The sequence below is a fragment of the Castor canadensis genome, chromosome 11 (genome assembly GCF_047511655.1).
Source record: "Castor canadensis chromosome 11, mCasCan1.hap1v2, whole genome shotgun sequence".
Taxonomy (NCBI): domain Eukaryota; kingdom Metazoa; phylum Chordata; class Mammalia; order Rodentia; family Castoridae; genus Castor; species Castor canadensis.
Genome location: NC_133396.1, coordinates 118,467,246 through 118,488,834, shown reverse-complemented (window position 1 = coordinate 118,488,834; position 21,589 = coordinate 118,467,246). Strand labels below are relative to the sequence as shown.

The 21,589-nt window shown below is 35.6% G+C and overlaps 1 protein-coding gene across 4 annotated transcripts in view; it reads left to right on the top strand.

The window, feature by feature from the left end:
• Kctd3 (potassium channel tetramerization domain containing 3) overlaps positions 1-21,589 on the top strand; it is a 50,932-nt gene that overhangs the window by 8,400 nt on the left and 20,943 nt on the right. For 3 of the 4 annotated variants that reach the window (XM_020185314.2, XM_020185313.2, XM_020185312.2), the window contains exons 4-10: positions 346-419; positions 2,799-2,857; positions 3,136-3,216; positions 4,016-4,156; positions 4,738-4,828; positions 7,620-7,810; positions 19,677-19,792. In XM_020185314.2, coding sequence (XP_020040903.1) covers positions 346-419; positions 2,799-2,857; positions 3,136-3,216; positions 4,016-4,156; positions 4,738-4,828; positions 7,620-7,810; positions 19,677-19,792 — 753 coding nt within the window. Of the gene's footprint in view, positions 1-345; positions 420-2,798; positions 2,858-3,135; positions 3,217-4,015; positions 4,157-4,737; positions 4,829-7,619; positions 7,811-17,196; positions 17,303-19,676; positions 19,793-21,589 lie in introns of those variants that run through there. The other variant, XM_074048326.1, reaches the window with a different exon arrangement.

Genomic DNA, 21,589 nt, shown 5'->3' with positions numbered 1-21,589 from the left:
CAGTCACATCCACTGTCACCAATAGTTAATGATTTGGCAATATAAGAAAATATTACTTATATATAATGTTTTCAAAGTATTTGTGGAATTCTAGAATATTTCAGATAAAACTGTTTCCTCAGATGTCTTTTTCCCCCAAAATGTAAATAGAAATGAGAAAACTGACACTACCAAATTAAATACACACAGTTATAGCTGCATTCTGATTTTAGAAACATTAAAATTAGGAATGGAATCAAGGGAGTATGATATTTAAGTAATTGAATCGCTGTTCCTTATTAGTATTTCAGGTATTAAAGGGAGAAGTTTAATTTTTAATTTGAAAATAAAATTCTTCTTTTGTAGATATTTATTGATAGAGATCCAGCAGCATTTGCACCCATTTTAAATTTTCTTCGGACAAAAGAACTAGACTTAAGGTAAGAAATTCATCCTTTTTAAAGTAAATTCTCACTGATAGCTATGTATTTTGGGTATATAAAGTTTTTTCCCTGAGACTATTTTTTAATTGACACAATGTCTGTACTAATTTATGGGGTGCAGTATTGTAACTAGATTCATGCATATAATGTGTAATAATCAAGTCAGAGCAATTTGGCATTTCCATCTCTTGAATCATCATCATTTCTATGGGCTGGTAACCTTCAATCCATTCTTCAGTTACTTTGAAATGTGTGATTTATTGTAGAGGACAGTGCCCTCTTGTGCTGTATAACATAACTGCTTCCTATTATCCACTTGCTCACTGTTCCCTCCTCCCTTCCTTTACTGTCTCATGGCCTCTAATGGACTCTATTCTGCTTTCTGCTTCTGTGTGATAATTTTTTTGGCTTCCACAAATGAGAACATGTGATGTTTGCCAAGATTATTTTTGATTAAAATTTTCCTTAGTTAAACTTTGGGGTACAGGCCACTGTCACCACTTTGTTGAGAGTACCCCAACAGCCTCCTAAGCAGTCGTCTTACCTTGTGTTCCTTCCTGTCCATATCACAGCCAAAATTGTGTTCTAAAAATGTGAATCTGATTGGGTTGCTACTCTGTTTAAAACCCTTGTTTTGTATGTTGTGTAGGACTAATTGGTTTAGGATTTTGGATTTGATCTTGTTTGTTAGTAATCTGGCCCTTGCTTAATTTCTTTTACAGCACTTGGGAACTCTTCCTGATCTTCACATCTGATTACTTTGGTAGCCTTTGCTCTGTCTGCTAATGTCTCATTCACAGCTTCCTGTCCTGTCATCACAGCAGCACTTGTTATAGGCACTCTTGACTTTTTCTTCAGTAGTCTGTCTTCAGTAGACTTTAAATTCCAGAATGGCAGCTACTGTTCACTATGTATTCCCAGGACGTAGTTCCATACTTGATGCATAGGAGAGCTTACTACATGATTTTTTTTTTTTTTTGAAATTTTATTTTTTTATTTCATATATTCCAGATAAACTTCGTTAAGGCCTGTGTTTTTTACATACAACTTTTAGATATCTAGGTGTTTATTTTAGCTGCTTCTTTATATTACTTGATTTTTTGACTTGTATTCACTAGAAGGTTAGTTTCTTGAAAAGATATTTTTGGTCTGGCTTGTTCCCGGGTATATTTTCACTGTTAAAAAAAGAGAGCAATAATACATACAAAATAATATTTATTAAATGAGTGAAAGAACATGGAGGCTTTCAGGGGGGCTGTTTTGGCTTGGAGTTGGTTGGAGGTGGTACGTTGGTATGTTCCGAGGTACTTCTTGAGTAAGATTATTTTCATCCATTTTACTTATTAGATGGTGTCCTTGTAACTAATTCACATTGCATCAGCTATGAAAAGCAAAATTATTTTCAATGTCTATATTTTCTGACTGCTTTTCTTATAGATACTACCTTTTTTTTCATTTAAAAAAGTGTAGAAAGTTTAAATTCTCCAAGTGCTGTCTTCTAAAAAGCTGGGGAGCAATTTAAAAAAAAAACAAATGTGCTCTAACTTTGTTCTTTGCATGAAACTATAATTAATTACCATATTTGTTAGTCTGTCCTTACCAGGAGAAGGGAGCTCTTCAAGAACTTTGATTTGTGTACTGAGCCACCTTGTAATTGGCCAGTACTGCTGTACTGTTAACACAAATGGTTTTGAAATGGAATCAGGAAGTTTTAAGCATTGTTGTGTTACACTAACCATAATGAGTTTCATAAATAAGAACAATTTAATATCATAATTACACATGTTTATTAAGGCCAGGGATTGTTTTTAAAGTAAGGGCAGATTATAATTGAAACCTAAAATGAATCATTAGTAAACTCTGAAGCTTACATTGAAAATTTTTAATTTTTCTATTAACTTTACTAGTATAAAATAACATTATCTTCATCCAGATAAGATAGTCCTTGCTAAAGCTAGTCTTTTTTTAAATCCAATTTTCAATTTTTTTAATTCATTCACCAAGTAATTTCTATTACATGACTATAGAAGCAGTATAGAAGGAATACAAAATAGCTCAAATATGTAGGGAGCTTCTAGTGTAATGGGGAGGTTAAATCTGTGTAGAAATAATTACATTAAAAATTAAAAGTGATTCCATAAAAGAATGGTTTCCACTGTGTTGTTTGTCTAGTCACGTTCTTTTTGGTAATTCATTTGTATGAACCCTACAGAGCCCTAACCTCTCACTTACTCATCTGAGTCATCTGTGTATGAATGGTTTTTAAGTAGGTAGCAAATGTTTCTATTGACATTCAGTTTTCAAATGATTAAGGATATTAGGAGAAAAGTAATGTACATCAAAAAGAATGTACACCATTTGTTTATTTCTTTGTAGGGGAGTGAGTATTAATGTTCTCAGGCATGAAGCAGAATTTTATGGAATCACTCCATTAGGTAGGTGTTTTTCTCTCAGTATTTTGTGTTTGTGATTTGACTCTTTGTGCACTAAATTTGTTCAAGTGAAACGTGTTTTACGTCTGGTCCTAACTTGACGGAATAGTTCAGTGCTTAGTTTTTGTGGATTTTCAGAGTAAAAAGATGTTGTCAACTCTGATTTAACCTAACCATTTCCCTTTTCTTTCCTTATCCTCTTTAACTAGAGAAAATAAAAATGGAGCACTGTTTTTCTGTTTGCATGTACTCTTGACAAGTTTGCTTTGAAATGTTTTTAGTGAGAAGGCTTCTCTTATGTGAAGAATTGGAGCGGTCATCCTGTGGCAGTGTCCTTTTTCATGGTTACTTGCCCCCACCAGGTATTTCAGCTTTAATTTATTCAGCCATTTAAAAAATTGTTTTTATCATTAAGCAACTACAAACATAAATAGGAAAAACTGTTTTTATTATATAAATCTAGAAATAGTAAGAACTTTGATTTTTATAAAGGTAAAGTCACAGTATATGTTTATGCTATAGAGTAGGGCTTGGCAGACTTCTTGTAAAGGACCAGATAAGCTGTGTGAGCCCAAGATCTCCATGGCAAGTACTCAGCTCTGCACATACTGCTTAACCTCTCTATCAGAGGGCTCATGTATGTCACGGGTCCTACAGATCCATTTTGTAGAACCCCAGGCACTCTTCAGAAAGATGTCAATGTCATCTCAGCCCCACTTCAAGTTAGAAGAGCTCTGCCTCTGCCCATGTATTAGTGGGCTTCTAAGCAAGATATCTCTTTTTACAAAGGCTCCCCTTTTAGAAAGTATGAGGAAATGCAGTTCTAAAGTAGTTGAATTAGTACATGGTACCTGACACCTGGCAATTGTTCCATAATTTAAAGACTGGCTCACAGACTATGATTGATCTATTGGGTTAGTGACCATTTTGCTGGGCAAAGTGGATCATAATATGGTAAGTCTTACTTATTATAAACAATATGACATATATCTGTTAAATTATATTTTTCATCTTCATTTTGGTTTTTATTATTTGTAATAAATTGCTGTGTTTGAAAATTTGTTTCAGATATAATGAAATTCACATTTCTCTGTTACAATGTGATATTTTTAATTTTTGAAAGGTTAACTTAGAAATAAATTTGTCTTTTCACCTTTGTAGGTATTCCTAGTCGTAAAATAAACAACACAGCTAGGTCCTCTGCTGATTGTAGGAATGGCCTAAACTCTACAGAGGGGGAAGCCCGGGGAAGTGGAACACAGCCTGTTCTCTCTGGAACTGGAGAGGAAACTGTTAGGCTGGGTAAGCAAAGATTATGTACATAGAAAAGAAAAGTGCATGTGTCTATCTCTCCATAATGCTATTATTTTTAAAAATATGTAAGTTTTGTCTATTTCTTTCTCTCTCTCTCTCTCTCTCTCTCTCTCTCTCCCTCTCCCCACCCCCCCCCCATCTCTTTCTGCTCTGTGTTAAACTCAGGGCCTCACACATGCTAGGTAAGCATTCTACCACTGAGCAGCTGTGCTCCAGCGCCTTACCTCTTTTTAATCTATATATCTAGAAAGTCTCATTAACACAATTTTTATTTAAAATGCTATGTGGTGTTTGCTCTGACTCTTTAGAACAAAGGTTGGCGAGCTATCTGTTAAGGGCCAGAGAGGAAATTCAACTTTGAGGCTGTGAGGTCCATACGACCTCTACTGAACTACTCACATTTGCCATTTTAGTGTGAAAACATGATGGACGATATGTAATCAAATGAGCATGGCTGTGCTCCAACCAAACTGAACTAAAACATGCAGAAGACTTGAAATTGGCCTATGGGTCATAATTTGCCAACTCCTGTTTTAGAATGTAAAATACTCTTTTTCTAAATTTAACAGGATTTCCTGTGGATCCACGAAAGGTGTTGATAGTAGCTGGCCACCACAACTGGATTGTAGCTGCATATGCACATTTTGCTGTGTGTTACAGGTACTCTGTAATTTATAAGGGTTTGCTCTTTATTTAAGAGGATAGTTTTTAAAAATTGTAATTCTATATTTTTAAATTGGAGAGTTGTTTCTTTTAGCAATAAATTCTTTTCCCTGCATATTTCACCTACTTTTTTTTTTTTTTTTTGATGATACTGGTGTTTGAACTCGGGGCCACTCTGCCTGCCCTTCACCTACTTCTTTATCATCTAATAGATTTAGTTTGATTTTACTTTGGCAGATGTTTAGTAAATATTACCAGTAGTCTTTATATGTCTTAAATATTTCCCAGAGAGTATAAACTGATACTACTGAGAAGTCTTACTGCTCCTTCTTAAATCTACCTTCTGAGCTATATACCCACACCTCCTAAGTTTGATTTTTTTCAAAGAGTATGTCAAGTAGTATGTAATGAAATAGTTTTGTTTCTTCTCATCTATTTATTCTTTTTAGGTAAGGTGAAGAGAAAAATTACAATTTTATTTACATAAACTGTTTAGTGTAACTTTGAAAATATATACTAGTTTGAATCATTAATCATAATGACGTAACTAGGCCATCTAACTAGGCTATATAATCGTGTAGAATGTCTCAAAGACTTAAATTCAGATAGGGCAGAAAATTATTAAAAGTAGACAGATACACTTATTGAAGAAATTAAGTATTAAATAACACATTAGTTTTACATCTAGAGACTTAGTAGTCCCATAAAGTCTGCATTTAGAAGTTTAAAACCAATTTTCAGAGCCCTCTTCTTTGTTCATCTAATTGTTCTGCAGTATTAGAATGTGTGGTGTACTTTCTTTTCTTAATTTGCCAGAAACAGTTGATTTAATGTGTCATTTTAGTTAGTAATAATAACTTTTAAGTTGATTAATAACTGAAAGGAATAATTCTGATAGCTGTTGACCATTTTTACCCATAGAAAATGATAGGTAGTTTTGTACTCAGAGTCTTTGGAGAAGCTGGTTGGATTTAACCAGATTGGTTCCTTTTGAGACTCTGAGAATATTACCTCTGAATTGGCATCTTTGTTCAACAATTAATTCGGATGTGTTGCAGTGAATTTCCTTTATGGCTTCTAAAATTTGTTTCTAAAAAGTAAAACTTGTTTCTTCTTTTCTAGCATCTAGTCTTATTAATTCCCTTTCCCCAAACCCCAATAATCATCTTTTCTTTTATTATATGTTCCTTGATATTGGTTACTTCTCCCAGTGCTTATATCAAGGTTTTTTTTCCTTTGGAGCTATATCTTATTCACATTTTCTTCCCATTTTTCTATGAATTTCTGTATATCTCTATAAACATATCTTTTTGTTTCAGTCTGGGTCCACCTGAGGTCTAAGCCTTTATCTTTTCTGATAGACTTTGTATATACAGGGCAAAACCAATTTAGTTCACTTGAATTATACACCCTCTGAGGGAAAATATTTTTCCTTTTTTGGATAGGTAGTGTTTATATTTTTACTTTCTTACAGAAATTACAATAGATTCTATGTAGTTTGTACCATCTCTATTTTGTGGTTTTTAATGTATGTGTTACAATATTGATTATTTTTATGGACTGGATTGATTTTACCTTTTCTCCCTAAAAGGTTATAGTCAAATTTTCAATTCCATCACACATATATTCTTAGTATTGTTTGATTGCTATTTCAAATATTTAATTTCTTCTCTGCTTAAACTGCATATAATTTCTTAAAGTTATTTTGAGAAGGAGTTTCCTTTTCAATTTATATCATCTATTGTGTAAATATTTTTTAGACAGATTGGTGATTCCTGGTACAGGTAACATGTGACCACTTTGATTTTCTTTGTCATTGTTATGTCAGAAAGTTACTCAAAATTTTGTATTGGTAATCTTCATGTACACAGTGCTTAGTAGCCAGCTAAAACCAGAAGAATAATTGGCCACAAAAACTTAATATGTTTATACCTGCTTTGTAGATTTCTATGGCATTAAAAGTTAATCCTGAAATCTTGCAAATTCTGGGAAGATGAATCCATCTATCATGTAAATCTTTATTATCCTTTGCTATATCCACCCTTCTACTGTAAGCATGTAGACAACTTCCTTTGCTTTCTCATTATGAATTTAGAAATTCCTTCAAAATCCTAAGTGGTCTTTTTGTAAAGTGTATAATTTTATTTTATTTTTTATCATTTTCGCATTTGCTTGCATGTGTGTACATTGTTTGGGCCACCTCCCCACTTAGTGTTCATAATCTACATAGTGCTTAACAGTTATCTTAGGTGGAGCTAATCAATCTCACTTCTGAGGTAATTCACATTTTACCTTCTCTGGATGTTTATTGATTTTAATGTATCAGTACATTTTGAAAGGTACACTAGATTATCTCTAGATACTGTAATCCTTCTGTAAATTACTTGTTTTTGTTTTTAAATTACTTAATTTTTAAAGATTTTTATGTGATAATAAATTTGTACTTAACTTGAAAAAAAAAAGAAAATGATAGGTAGACTTTGTTGTGGAAATACGAAAGATACAACCAATACAACCATTTTTTTTTTCTTTTGAGGTTTTAAAGTGTTTGAGGGGACTTAGATTATTTTTTGGAGAAAAATAGAACTCTTACCTCTTTTTAAGTGGTCACATGTCCTATGTAAGTATGAGATACATCTGGAATAAAATTATGTCCTTATACATGAGACAATTTTATTTTTAAATATAAAGATGGATGGGTAGCTGTGGTTAATTATTGTTATTTTTGGTACATTGATTTGTATTCTTTTTGCTTACTACTGCACTATGTATCTATTCTTTCTAATAGAATCAAAGAATCTTCAGGATGGCAACAAGTATTCACAAGCCCATATTTAGATTGGACTATTGAACGAGTGGCTTTAAATGCAAAAGTGGTTGGAGGACCACATGGAGACAAAGACAAAATGGTTGCTGTGGCCTCAGAGAGTAGCATTATCCTGTGGAGTGTGCAAGATGGCGGAAGTGGAAGTGAAATTGGTAGGAAGAATCTTGTTGATGTTGCATTGTGCTGGTATATACAATAGTTGAAAGTTTAGAAGTGATTGGCTCAGAATGTGAAAACTAACCTGGACTGTTAGCTAGAGTTGTCACACCTCTGTAGGTCCAGTAATACTAAGACTACTCAGTGGGAGAGAAGTAAACTGGTAGATGAAGAAAATTGATGTTTCAGAAGAGAGGGAAGCCTCATTTTACCAGTTTGCTCTAATAGAAACCTGACTGCTCAGTGGTGGCTGCTTTTTCTTTACCTCTCATACTACTGGGTTTGAAGGTGGGATAGTGAACTTTCTTCTTACTGTCATTGCTTCTTTACCATAAGTTCTTAAATTTTTTAGTCTCGAAACTTTATAACACTCTTAAAAAGTTATTCCAGACCATGAGTCCTTATATAGTTACTCTCTATTGGTTTATTTTCCAAAGAGAAAATTTTTGAGAAAAGTGGTATTGGTTATAGTTTTGTTAGTGTCTTTGATGTCAGTTTAAATTCTGGCATCTCTTTCAACATTCAGTCTATGATACATTGTTTTGATTGAATTATATGAAGACAGTTTGGCCTATTACTGCAATATAATTGTGAGAATATATGTTTTTGTAGCCTTTTCATATAGTTGTGGGCATTCTTCTTGGGTCCTATACCAAAATTGTGAATCACTGAACTTTTCATATTCTGTTAAATTAAAATTCTTCAGTCTATTTTGTACTTTGATCTTTTATCCAGGCCTGATTTTGTAACATCATGTGTTGGTCGTTTGGAAGATTTTGGTTTATTGAATTATGCAAATCTTCCAAATGTTGATGCCTTTCATTGGGCAATAATAAGCAATTCTTTGTGTCACATATCTGAACTCTGTGTTGGGAAGTTGTCACACTCACTGTGGCATGTACAAGTTAAGAATACTAATCTTTCCTTGAAAACTTTGAATTTTTATTGTGGGGAACAAATATCACCTATTGTTTTCCTTGAAATTGCAAAGACTTACTTTGTTTATTTTTGAGGAACGTGCTGACAGATAGTCAAATCACAATAGCCTTAGTTTTAATCATTTCAAATAAAAATAGTATTGAGTGAAAAAAACAGCAGGTCGTATAGCTCTCAGCCTAGCAGTTATGAAGGCATTTGTCCTGGATGCAGCCCTAGTTCTTAGTTATACAGATTACTAAGAAGAATACTTACCATTGAGATTTCATCAGTACAGCTGTTGGCTGTTGCAGCAGGGACATTCGTAAGCTGAAGAAGCCTTTTTTTCTTTCCCTGAAAGTGTGTGCGTGTGACAGAGAAGAATTTAATGATCATTAGTATGGTTCAGTGCTACTGCCTTGATTTGTGCTAAGGTACCTGCTGTTTTTACCCAGTGTTGCTTTGCATCATCAGTGTAGTCATAAGCACAGATGCTCTAGAGTAAATGAGGAAATACAAAAAGCTTTGAATATTTCAGCATTACTTGTGTTTATGGACAGGCATTGTGATAAAAGATCTTTGATAATAAATTGATACTAATACCAGATGAATATAACAAAACGTTAGGTCTTGCCATGTTTGTATAGTCATGTATTTGTAAGATAGTCATGTAATGTAGATAAAATACTGCCTCTGCCAAATCTTTAATAAGAAGAGTTACTGTATCATTGAAAAGTGTCAGGACTTTCATCTCTTGGACTGACTTTTCATCTTGCAAGCATGCAGCATTGTCATTTGTTAAGGCTTTACAGGTCTCCAGCAATTGATGATGGCACTTCTCCAGCCAGAGTGATGCTATGTCTTACCTTATAAGATGCTTCCCTGGCATTTTCATTCCTAGCTGTAATGTCTATAACAATCTCTGGCTTTTAAAGAGTTTGTCACATCTTCACTTAAAATAATTTCTTTTTCTTTAGACTCAAGTATTTGGCCTTAATGAGCCCACAGCTGATAGTATACTACTCAAAAGTGTTCTGTTGCATGAGACACAATAGTTAAGTTATTAATATCTATATGGTTGAGTGACAGACTTTTTTTTTTTTTTTTTTTTTTTTTTTTGCAGTATTGGGGATCAAATCCAATGCATCATACATGGTATCCAAGCACTTTACCACTGAGCCACACCCCAGCCCTATTCTTAAATTTTTATTTCTGGCTTTGCCCACTTTCTTTAGTCTTCCCTTCTGTGAGTCAAAGAACTCAGATATATCATATTTATCTTTGTAAGCATGTTTAGGTTCAAAATTGTATAGTTGTGGGTTAAACAGGTGAATGTTCAAGTTCCTCTTTTTAAGCTGATGATTCATTATTAAGTAAAAGAAAAACACATTAAAAGTAGGTGTTAGGGCTTGGCATGTAGGTCTGTGGTAGAGTGCTTTCTAGCATGGGTGAACCCTGGGTTAGATCCCCAACACTACAAAACAAAAACAAGGTTGTGGAATTAAATATTAAATTGTAAACATTTTTGGTGAAATTTAAAGATTTAGAAAATTTTCAAAAGCATCTTAAAAAATTACTAGTATTCTAGAACAAGGCATGAATTTGTACGCCATTTATTCTTTAACAGCAGACTGTGCATCATTAGGTGAGCTCATGATGGTGGGATCATCATAGAGCGCTCTTTATAGACTGAGATGACCAGACTATTACTAGGGGCAGTAGTCATAAGTGTGTGTTCCTGATGTTGATTAGACAGTGTTAAGGTAGTTGTGACTGCATAAGAGCTTGTGTTTCTTTGTAGGCACAAAGAAACCTTGAATTTTAAAGTAGCATGTATTGGATAATGATGAGATTGTAGAGATTATGACAGATGTAGCTGAAGATAGCTAATAAAAGCACAGTAAAAGTATTTAGAATAAACTGAATTAATCCCAGGAAATTTACATGGTTATGCACCAAACCCACAACAATAGATAGTTATCTATTCTAGGAAAAATTAAAATGCTTATCAGATTCGTTAGCTGTCATGATCTCCTCATCACGTGATGGAAACTCCTTTCTACATTAGAAAATGAATAAAGAAAAGGCAACTATGTTTTCTCTCATGTGGAATCTAGATGTAAAAAAAAAAAAACAGACATGAAAGGGTGACTGTTTGGGAAGAGAGAAGAGATGGGGGTATGGTGGGGGTTGAAAAGAAAAGGCCATTATTGAAAATTACCTTGAAAATAGTGTCGTGGGAACCATAGTGTTTCTCAGGCCCAGCTTTGAAAATCACTGCTCTAACCGTCCTCCTTCTGACTCTCTTAACCTCCCTTCCCTGCTTTTCTGGTTTTGAATCTCCTGTCCTCTGGACTTAGACTTCATATAATGTTAAACCATTCTTGGAGTCACTATCCTTCAGTCCATTGATGTTTCCAGCTCTAGTTCTTCACCTTAAAATTCCTTTTACTCCAATGGAATCTCTTTACTCTTTACTTCTCCTTTCCTCAGGCTTGGAATTTCATAATCACTCTCTAGCAATAGAGCCTCAATTTTCTTTCCTCTGTTTTTGCCCTAGTTAAAGATGGAGAAACCTCACCCTGGCCAAGTCCACCCTTCCATCTCTGTGGCTAAATACAGCTGGGAAAAAGAAATGTTCAGGCACATAAAACAGTCCTTGGTCTCTAGTGGGTCTTTAAAGCTCCCTAGCAATCCTGCTACTTTCTCCCTGTCACTCTCCTTCATGATTGTTCCTTACTTTTTTCTTTCTCCCTAAATTTCCAGCACCTTCCTTCTCATTGAGAAGATAGAAGAGATTTTTCTCTAAGTTCTTACCATTACATCTGCTCATCTATGTGCATTGCTGCTAACATTTCTTTGTTGTCCCTTTCATTACTGTGATTAAATTGTTTCTGCGTTAGCTAAGGTCAACTTCTTCGATTGTATATTGTTTCCTCTCACCTACTCAAGGACTTTGTTCTAGTAGTTATCCCTCCTGTTCCATCGTAAAATCTTCTCACTATGTTTGATTATTTATGTCACTATACAGTCACATTGTGATTCTGTCTTAAAAGCAACAACAAAAGCTATAGTTTCTCAGTTTTTGCTCCATATTTCTGGTTCTCTTCATTTAGGGTGCTGTTAAAAAAAAAGAGTATCATTAACTGAGTGACCTATAAACCCCAGTAATGTTTTTTCCTCATAGTTTGAGTCACTGGAATGTTTAATGTCAGGATTCTGACAAAAGAGAAGTTACCTCGTCTTGCTGTTTCAGTGTTCTCTTCTGCTTTCTCTTGAACTTGCTCTAATCATGCATTTCTTCCAACCACTCCGTAAAAAACGCTTTTGTTGGTGTTACCCACATCTCTTTGCTCAATCTCATGATCCGTTTCCAGTCTTCATGTACTTTATATTGTTTGACTGTTCCTTTCCCTTTGAAGACCTTTCTTCTTTTGACTTTTAGGATAACTTGTGATTTTCATGCTAACTCTGTTTCTTCTTAATTCCTTTTGATGGCATATCCTCATTTGCCTGACTTCAGAATAGTTGTGCCTCAGGGCTCAGCCCTTGCACTCCATTTTTCCTCTCCATTTTTTCTGTTAGTGTTCTCTTGCACCCTCATGAGTTTGTAAGTGCCTTCTGTGTGCTGATGACTTGCATATTTCTGTATCTAATTTAGATGCCTCCTCTGAACTCAGAATTATTTATCTGTGCCAGAGATCTCCAAGATCACTTCCAGTTTAATGATTTGCTGAGACAACTCACATAACTCAGCACTATGATTTATTACAATGAAAGAATACAAAGCAAAATTAAAGGTCAAAATCCAAGTTTCCAGGACTTTTCTTCTAATCTCACAGTACATGCATGATTATTCCAGCAACAAATTGTGACAATACCTGTGAAATGTCTACTAGGGAAACTCATTAGAGACTTGGCTTTCAAGGTTATTACTGGAAGTTAGGAATGTAGCAAGATTACAGATTCCCAGAAAGAAAGCTAGTGTCCAGAATAAGGCCCATTGTTTATACAGTTCAGGCCTTTAGCTAACATGAACTAGATGTCTTTTGTCTAGAATTTCATATGAATAAATGAAATTCTTTCCTGTTTGGCTTCCTTTATTCAAGTAATGCTTTTGAAATTCATCAGTGTTGTTGCATGTGGTACATTTCTTTTTATTATTGAGTAATAATTATTCCATTGAATTAATACACAAAATTTATTTCTCAGTTCATTTGTTGACGGGCATTTGGTTTATTTCCAATTTTGAGGTATATTGTGAATAAAGCTGCAGTTAACATTCAAATAGAAGTCTTTCTAGACATGTTTTCTTAAAGTAAATACATAGGACTATAACTCTCTGGGTCATGTGTAAAGTGTGTGTTTAGTGTTATGAGAAACTGCCAAACTGGCACACATATAGTGTATGTATGTTTGTGTGTGTATCACATTTTATTTATCCATTTATCTACCGATAGGCACCTAGGCTGATTCCATCACTTGGCTTCTGTGAACAACACTGCTTGATACATGGGTGTGCAAGTGTCTCTGTTGAACGCTGACTTTGGTTCCTTTGGGTACATACATAAGAGTGATAATGGTAAATCTGTTTTTAGCTTAGTTTTTTTTTTTTTTTCATTTTTATTAGCATATATTCATTGTATGGGGGATTGATTCATTGTGACAATCCCAAATAGCCTTACATTGTACATTGGTTAGATTGATTCCATAGTTTTTATTTTTATTTATTTATTTTGTCGTACCAGGGCTTGAACTCAGGGTCTATACCTTGAGTCACTCCACCAACCCTTTTTGTATTAGGTATTTTCAAGATAGGGTCTTACAACTATTGTTGGCCTGGCTTCTAACCTCAACCCTCCTGGTCTCTACCTCCTGAGATTGGGATTATAGGTGTGAGCCACCAGCGCCCGGCCCATAGTTTTTATTTTTTTGAGACAAAGTCTTACCCTGTAGCCCAGACCTGGAGCTTGTCCTGGAGCTCGGGCTGGCCTCTGACACCTCTCTTGGCTCTATTTTTAGGGTTTTTATGGTTTTTGGGGGGTTTTATTGTTTGTTTGTTAGTGCTGGTTTGAACTTGGAGCCTTGTGCTAGTTAGGCAAGTGATCTACCACTTGAGCCATGCCTCCAACCCTTTTTGCTTTAGTTATTTGTTGAGATACAATCTTGCATTCACGCCTGGGCTGGCATTGGACTGTGAATCTCCTGTCTGTGTTTCCCAGGTAACTAGGATTACAGGACTGTACCATCATGCTCAGCTTATTTGTTGAGTAGAGGTCTCACTTTTTGTCTTGGCTGGCCTCTGGCTCCTGAGTAACTGGGATTATAGGCGTGAGCCAGTGTGTTAGCCCCATTTTTAGTTTTTTGAGCATCCTCCATATTGGTTTTCATAGTGGCTGTACTAATTTACATTCCCACGAAGAGTGTAGTGGTTTCTTCTAAGCCTGTTATCCTCACCAGCATTTTGTGGGTTTTGTTTGTTTGTTTTCTTGATAATAGCCATTCTGACTGTGGTGAGGTAGAATCTCAATGTAGTTTTGATTTGGGTTTCCCTGATGGCTAAAGATGTTAAACAGTTTTCATGTATTTATTGCCATTTGTGGTTCTTCTTTGGAGAACTAATTGTTCAGTTCATTTGCCCATTTACTGATTGGATAATTTACTCTTTTGGTGTTTAATTTTTTGACTTTTCATATATATTCTTGAAAATCCCCTGTCAGATGAACTGTCTGTAGACTGTCTCTTCACTCTGGTAATGGTTTCCTGAACAGAAGCTTTTTAATTTTAGGCAATCCCATTTGTCAATTCTTGTTCTTATTTCCTGAGCTACTAGAATCATATTCAAAAAGTGTGTTGTCTATTCCTGTATCTTGAAGTGCTTTCCTTACGTTTTCCTCTAATGGTTTCACAGTTTCAGATCTTACATTAATTAAGGTGTTTGATCCGTTTTGAGTTGATTTTGATACAGGGTGAGAGATAAGGATCTAGCTTCAGTCTTTAAGTGGCTTTTCAGTTTTCCAAGCATCTTTTGTAGATGAGGCTGTCTTTTCTCCACTGTAGGTTTTTGGTACTTTTGTCGAGAATCAGGTGTCTGTAGTTACGTGGGTTTATTGGTCTGCATGTCTGAATTTGTGCCAATACCTTGTTGTTTTTGTTACTAAGGTTCTGTAGTACAATTTGAAGTCAAACATTGTGACACCTCCAGCATTACTCTTTTTGCTCAAGATTTCTTTGGCTATTTGAAGTCTTTTATACAATACAAGTGTACATATGAATTTTAAGATTCTTTTTTCTGGTTCTGTGAAGGATGCCATTGGAGTTTGATGGGGATTGCATTAATCAGAAGTATACTTTTGGTAATTTATAGCTATTTTCATAACATTAATTGTGCTGATCCATGAACATGGAAGGTCTTTCCATCTTTAGTGTCTTCATTTCCTTCCTTTCTTCCTTCCTTCTTCCATTCCTGCCTCCCTCTCTCTGTCCCTCCCTCTCTCCTTCCTGTTTGAACTCAGGGCTTCATGGCTGCCTGGCCTACCTGGTGGTTGAGGCTTCAGGTTACCTTTCACTTGGGGAACTTTGAATGGAGCTGTAACTGCTTCCTACTTTTCTCTGCATTGCCTTTCTGCTTTTTAACTGTTCTGTCTCCTCTTTCTTGACTCCTGGTACTCTTCTCTGTCCTCAGAATATATTCTTTCCTTTGTTACCTTCATTCTTCTTCGTTCATGGAGTTGCATGGAGGAAACTTCTAGTCTGCTATGTTGTCCCAGAGGCATTATTGAGCATTTTTTATGTGCTTAATGACCATTTGTGTGTTTTGTTTTGAGAAATGTCTTCTTCAAATAATTTACACCTCCTTTTTTTTGAGGTTGTCATTCTAGTATTCACTTATAAGTATTTTTTATATATTCTAGATTAGTGGTTCACAACTAGGGATATTGTTATCCACCAGGGAACATTTGGAAATATTCAGAGACATTTTTGGTTGACACAACTGCAAGGGAGCCTGTACCTTCTCTCTCCTGTCTTTCTCCTCCTTCTTCCCTTAGTTCTCCTTTGTAACTCTCATTTAGATCACTTCATGTTTTCGTAGAGGTCAGTGAAGTACTGTTTTTCCCCTAATTTCTTCTTTCTCCATTGTCAATTTAGATAAATTTTATTGATCTACCTTTAATGCCTTTTTGCCCTTTTTCTGCAATAGTTAATCTGCAGGTAATCCTCTCTGTTGAGTTTTCATTTAAAAGACTGTACTTTTCAGCCCTCGAATTTGCCTTTTGATTCCATTTTATAGTTCATGTTTCTTTCCTGACATCTTTTTGCTCATATTATATCCACTTTTATTAAATCTAACATTCATAATTATTGATGAAGAAACTTTTGTGTGCTAATTCCAATATCTGATCTTCTTGCTTTTACTTTGGGTCACAGTTTCTTGCTTCTTCATGTGTTTAGAAAGTTGTAATAATGTGTTAGACTTGTGCATGATACATTAAGTAGGAGATATGGATTCTGCTGCCTTCCTTTACAAGTTGTGGATTTCAGCCATAGAGAAGAATGAAATTTTGGCCCTTGCAGAAAAATGGATGGAACTGGAAATCATTATGTTAAGTGAAATAAGCCAAACTGAGAAAGACAAATAATTGTACCTTATCATATGTGGAATCTAGACCTAAAAACCCCACAAGAATGACAAATTTAAAATGGGGTTGGGGTAGAGGACTATAGGGTGAAAGGGGGCTGAATATGATCGAAGTATTTCATACTCATGTGTGAAAATAATGAAGCCTGTTAAAATTGTTTTAACATGGTGGAGTGGGTAAGAATGAGGAATAGAGGTGGTAAATTTCATCACAGTACGTTATATGCATGTATGGAATGAAACCCTTTTGTACAATTAGTCTACACTAATAAAAATCTGAACAGAAATTTATACTCATAAATGGCAGGTATATAAATATATACTAGGAAATAAGTCAGCTTGGCATGATGTAAATGGAGTTGAACATTCACTTTTCTATTTAGTAATGATGGACTAGAAACAAACTTACATGGGGACAGAAGTGGTCTTTACTCTGACAGGCAGTTAGGTTATAGGATGATGATCTTGATCCTGTTAGGCTTGTTTTTCTGCTTTGTTAGGTGTATGTAGCCTCTTTTGTTTTTGTATTTAATTTTAGGGCATGTTTTTTTCCCAAGTGTGTGGTCCCTATTCCAGAAATGTTGCCTTTCTTGAGTCTTAAGTGGGTGCCTGAGGTGTTCACTTTTCTCTTCATTGAGTGGGAACTACCTCATCTCTCAACACGGCCTCTGGACTCTCCAGTCAGCCCTCAGGCCTATAGCCCCTGTTTCTTTTATTCCAGGAGTGTTTTCATCCTGTTGGGGGCAAGTTGGCCTTAGGGAAACCCTCGCTGAACTTTGCTTCCATCTTCATCCTGACATATTTTTCTTTCTTGTACCTTACCCACAGATGCTAGCCTCAAATTCATGCCTCCTCAGCTCAATGAAACCATCACTGTTAGCTGGATTTCACCTCTCTGTGTTGTGCAGGGAAGTGCCTCTGGCATATAACCAGGGTAAAGTAGTGCTTTTCTTGTGATCCCATTTCTCATTGCTGCTTGTTGTTCAAGGCCTAACAACAGTTGCTTCATGTTTTGCCCAGTTTTTTTGTTGTTATAAAGTGGGAATAATTGGATACCATTTATTTTATCAGGTTAGCGACAAAAGTTCTCCTAGTAACTTTAAAATACAAATTTTAATATTAAAGCTTTTGAAATTGCAGCACACTGGCAATTGTACAGAAAGGAAAGCACTTGTGCTTTCTCTCCTACCCCCACCCTCCGGGAGATTTCAAAGGCTAACGGGATAGTTGGCAGCGTTATGAGATGGAACAATAGTCATTTGTTTGTGCCCTGTAAAAGAAACCATTTGTTGTTACAGCTGTTCTTCAGAACTTGACAATACTATTCACAGAAAAATTAGGGCTGGTGGATCCATGATAGAGCTCTCAGCAGCTGAACTCCCTTCATTGTAACTTATACAAGGCAGTGCTACTGGTTTGCTGCTATAAGCGATATTTTACTGAGAGGGCCCCTTAAGAGAGGAACTTGTCAGTACTTATACTGTTGTCTTCCCCGTGGATAAGTGGTCAGGCTTGTTGAGCCTCAGCGGAAGTGACACTTTAAATTTCCTGAGACCACTCAGAATGTCTTCCTTGATTTTCCAGAACCGCATCCTTCTTCAGAGTAAAATCAATGTTGGTTGGTTTTCCTGCTTTTATTTCTGCCTTTCATAAAGGCCACAGGTCTGAATATAGTTGCCTTCAGATGTTTTGAAAAATTGGCCTCAAAATTAAAATACCATTATGTAAGAATCCCCAAAATTACATGTAATATGAAGCAATTACTTTCAGCTTTGAAGTGGAAAGTTTATTTCATCCTTGGCCAAAAACCAGTATTTTATGGGTGAGACTTATTTTCTAGCATTATTAGATAAAAGATATTTCCTGGAAGGTGTTTTTCAATTAATTATGATAGTACTATTTAAAAACCAGAATTGGATTAGAATATTTTCAAGGTGAACATGATTGTTGACACATTTAGCTTGGGCTCTGTTTTATAGATGAGATAATCAAGAACCAACCAGAAAGGTGGAAAATAAAGATATTTTCAGAGTTAAGATCCCAATCCATGTTCTCTTGACTCTTCGGACAGTACTTTGCTAAAGTCAGTGAACAGTGTCTATGGTGAACCTAGAGTTCTTTGCCTTGTCATGCTTGATCTTTTGCCTTACTATGTCCCTCACCTGTACCTCTGCTTCCCTTTCCTCAGACTCCCTAGGATGTGCATTCCCCATCTCCAATTTGATGAGCTCCTACCAACCTTTTTAAAAACCCAGCTCAGATGACTTCTTTTCCAGTATACACTCTCAACCCCCTATGGATACTACTATACCCCATGCTTCTTTCTGTTATTTTTGAGTTACAATTTGTGTGTGTGTGTGTGTGTGTGTGTGTGTGTGTGTGTGTGTGTTACTGGGGCTTGAACTCAGGGCCTTCACCTTGATCCACTCCACAAGCCCTTGTGTGTGTGTGTGTGTGTGTGTGTGTGTGTGTTACTGGGGCTTGAACTCAGGGCCTTCACCTTGATCCACTCCACAAGCCCTATTTTTGTGAAGGGTTTTTGAGGTAGGGTCTTGTGAACTATTTGCGCTGGCTGGCTTCAAACTGCGATACTGCTGATCTCTGCCTCGTGAATAGTTAGGATTGTAGACACGAAACACTGGAGCCCGGCAAGTTACAATTTTTTGTTCGTAATTTTTTTCTACTGTAAGTTCCTAGTAATATCCATTTTTATGTTTTTTAATCCAAAGCCTAATACGGTGTCTTTTGAATTAATTAAATTGATAACAATATGTTGGGAAACAGTGGGTTAAAAGTAAAAACTGAGTAAAAAGCCTTCAATGCTTGTTTTGAGTAGAATGTGATTTGCTGGGGATTTTGTTTTTTTTCTTATTTCTAAATGTTTAGATACTGTCTGGGCAATTACAGTTGCCAAGCCTGTGACTTTTGATCATTGGTTCCAGATATCAGGTCCATGAGCAAACTTTATTTAAATTTCCTATAGATTTTATAAAAATGCGGTGATTTTCTGATATGTATCCCGGTACCTTTCTATTTATTTTGCTCACTTTAAATCTGCCATGAGAACCACAGCTTCAGATAACAAGGTGTTACACCAATGTGACATTGTTTAGAACAGACTCCTCTGTTCTAGGAATTCTGTGTAAGCTTATCAGCTTCCTATTTCTGGTCCCTAGCAAGTCTAGCCCAGAATTTGTAGAAATGAGAATAAGTTTAAATTTGTAACCTTCAAGATGTTTTTAATCTAAGTTTTGACTAATTCTAAAGATGGTGACTGAGTAACCTCTTTATTTACTTTGTTATTTAAGGAGTGTTCAGCCTTGGTGTTCCTGTAGATGCCCTCTTCTTTATCGGTAACCAGTTGGTGGCCACAAGTCACACGGGGAAGGTGGGGGTGTGGAATGCCGTCACTCAGCACTGGCAGGTTAGTTTCAACTAAAGCATATTGCACAAGTAAAAAGATTACTGAAAATTATATTGATTATGTGTCTGTTCTTTCATTGTAGAATTCATATTGTTTCTGTTTTTGAGGGTGCAGAATACTGATATATTTAGTAATAAATTTGTTTCTATATAGAAATTATACTATTTTCCAAGGAGTTTATGTTGCTTTGGAAGATGAGTAAATTTTTAAACTGTGGCTTATCCTTTCTTCATCTCCTTAAAAGTTCTTAATTCCATGGTGTGGACATGGCAGTCCAGGTAAGCTTCATTTCTTGAGTGGAAGCACAGATCTGTATGGAAATATATGACCTGTTGTAAGAAAATAGTTAGCTAAACACTCTCAAGTACTTGAAGAATAAGGAGATAAGACTAAAAACTGACTAATACTTGATTCCGAAGAAAAGAGGAAAAATTAAGAATGTCAGGAATCCATGTTTTAGAAGGACAACATTGGTGGCTAAAAGCAAAGGTGAACTGGAGATGAGTGCATCTAGTTGGGGTCCAGTGAATGTCATTCCCTTCTGGTTACAGAGATGGTAAAGATGAGTCTGCATGGAAAAGCATTTCAGAAACTTTCTAAACTGGCAGGACTGGTATAGAAAGTGAAAGAGAGGAATTGCATTTCTAGTTTGGGGTATCTGGGTTTGACAGTCGAGTAGCTACTAATATTTTGAAGTGATAGAGAACACAGTAAGAGAAACAGATATGATAGTGGATAAGGTGAAGGATAAATAGATCAATTAACATATGTTTACTTTGAAATTCCTATAGACATCCATATGCAGGTATTGAACATATAGCTGGGAATACTCCTTTGGAATTTAGTAATGAAGAAAGGGGTAGAAATAAGTATTTCAAAACCACTATACTTTTGTGATAATTTTAAAAAGAAGAATTTTCCACTGAGAGGGTATGTAGAAAGAAAAGCCAAATTAAAGCTCAAGGGAAACATCAGCATTTATGAGGTCAGGAGAGAAGACTGAATACCAAAGGGACACATATTGAAGTGATTGAAAAATAACATTGGGTTTGACAGCATATCATTTGTGAAAGTCTGTTAATTAGGTTTTAGTGGGAGAAAACCAGATCAGAGGAACTGAGGAATTCATAGATTAGGGTTTACAAAATTCCGAGTTACCTTTTAAGAAGTTTGGTGGTGAAAGAAAGCAGAAAACCAGAATAATGCCTTGAAGATATGGCTAGATTTTTAAAAAAATGATATTCAGTGCTGTATTTTATGTTTTCTTCTGGCTAGAAGAAGCTTGAGTTTGCTTGTAGCCAGTGAGAGAAGTTGTAGAAAAAGCATCTGAAGATTGAAAGAATGCAGATGGTTTTTGGTCCTATAGAAGTAAGGAGTTTATGGGCTCCAGAGCACATCTGGAGAGGGTGACCCAACAGAGAGTAGACACTTCTTTTCTTTTCTGTGACAGATATTGAGAAAAGAGAAATGCACTGGAAGTGTGTTACCAAGGAGCATACATTTATAGTGGACCTAGGTGATCTGGTCTCAGAACTGGGAACTGGAAGAGAAGAGAAAGCAGAGTATTGACTTGATTTGGGATATAATGCACCAGGGGTAAGAAAATGTAAAGATGGCAAGGTTGTTGGAATTTTGAGTTCAGAAAGTGGTAGTAAAGGGTTAGCCAGGCAGAGAAAGATGTAGAAATGTCAAGGGATAAAAATGAAATTAATCAGATTGATAACCTACAAGGAATGAGAACTGTTAGAAAGAAAGTGGTTATGGTCTGAAGTTTAAGGGTTTAGAATTAGAGCAGTT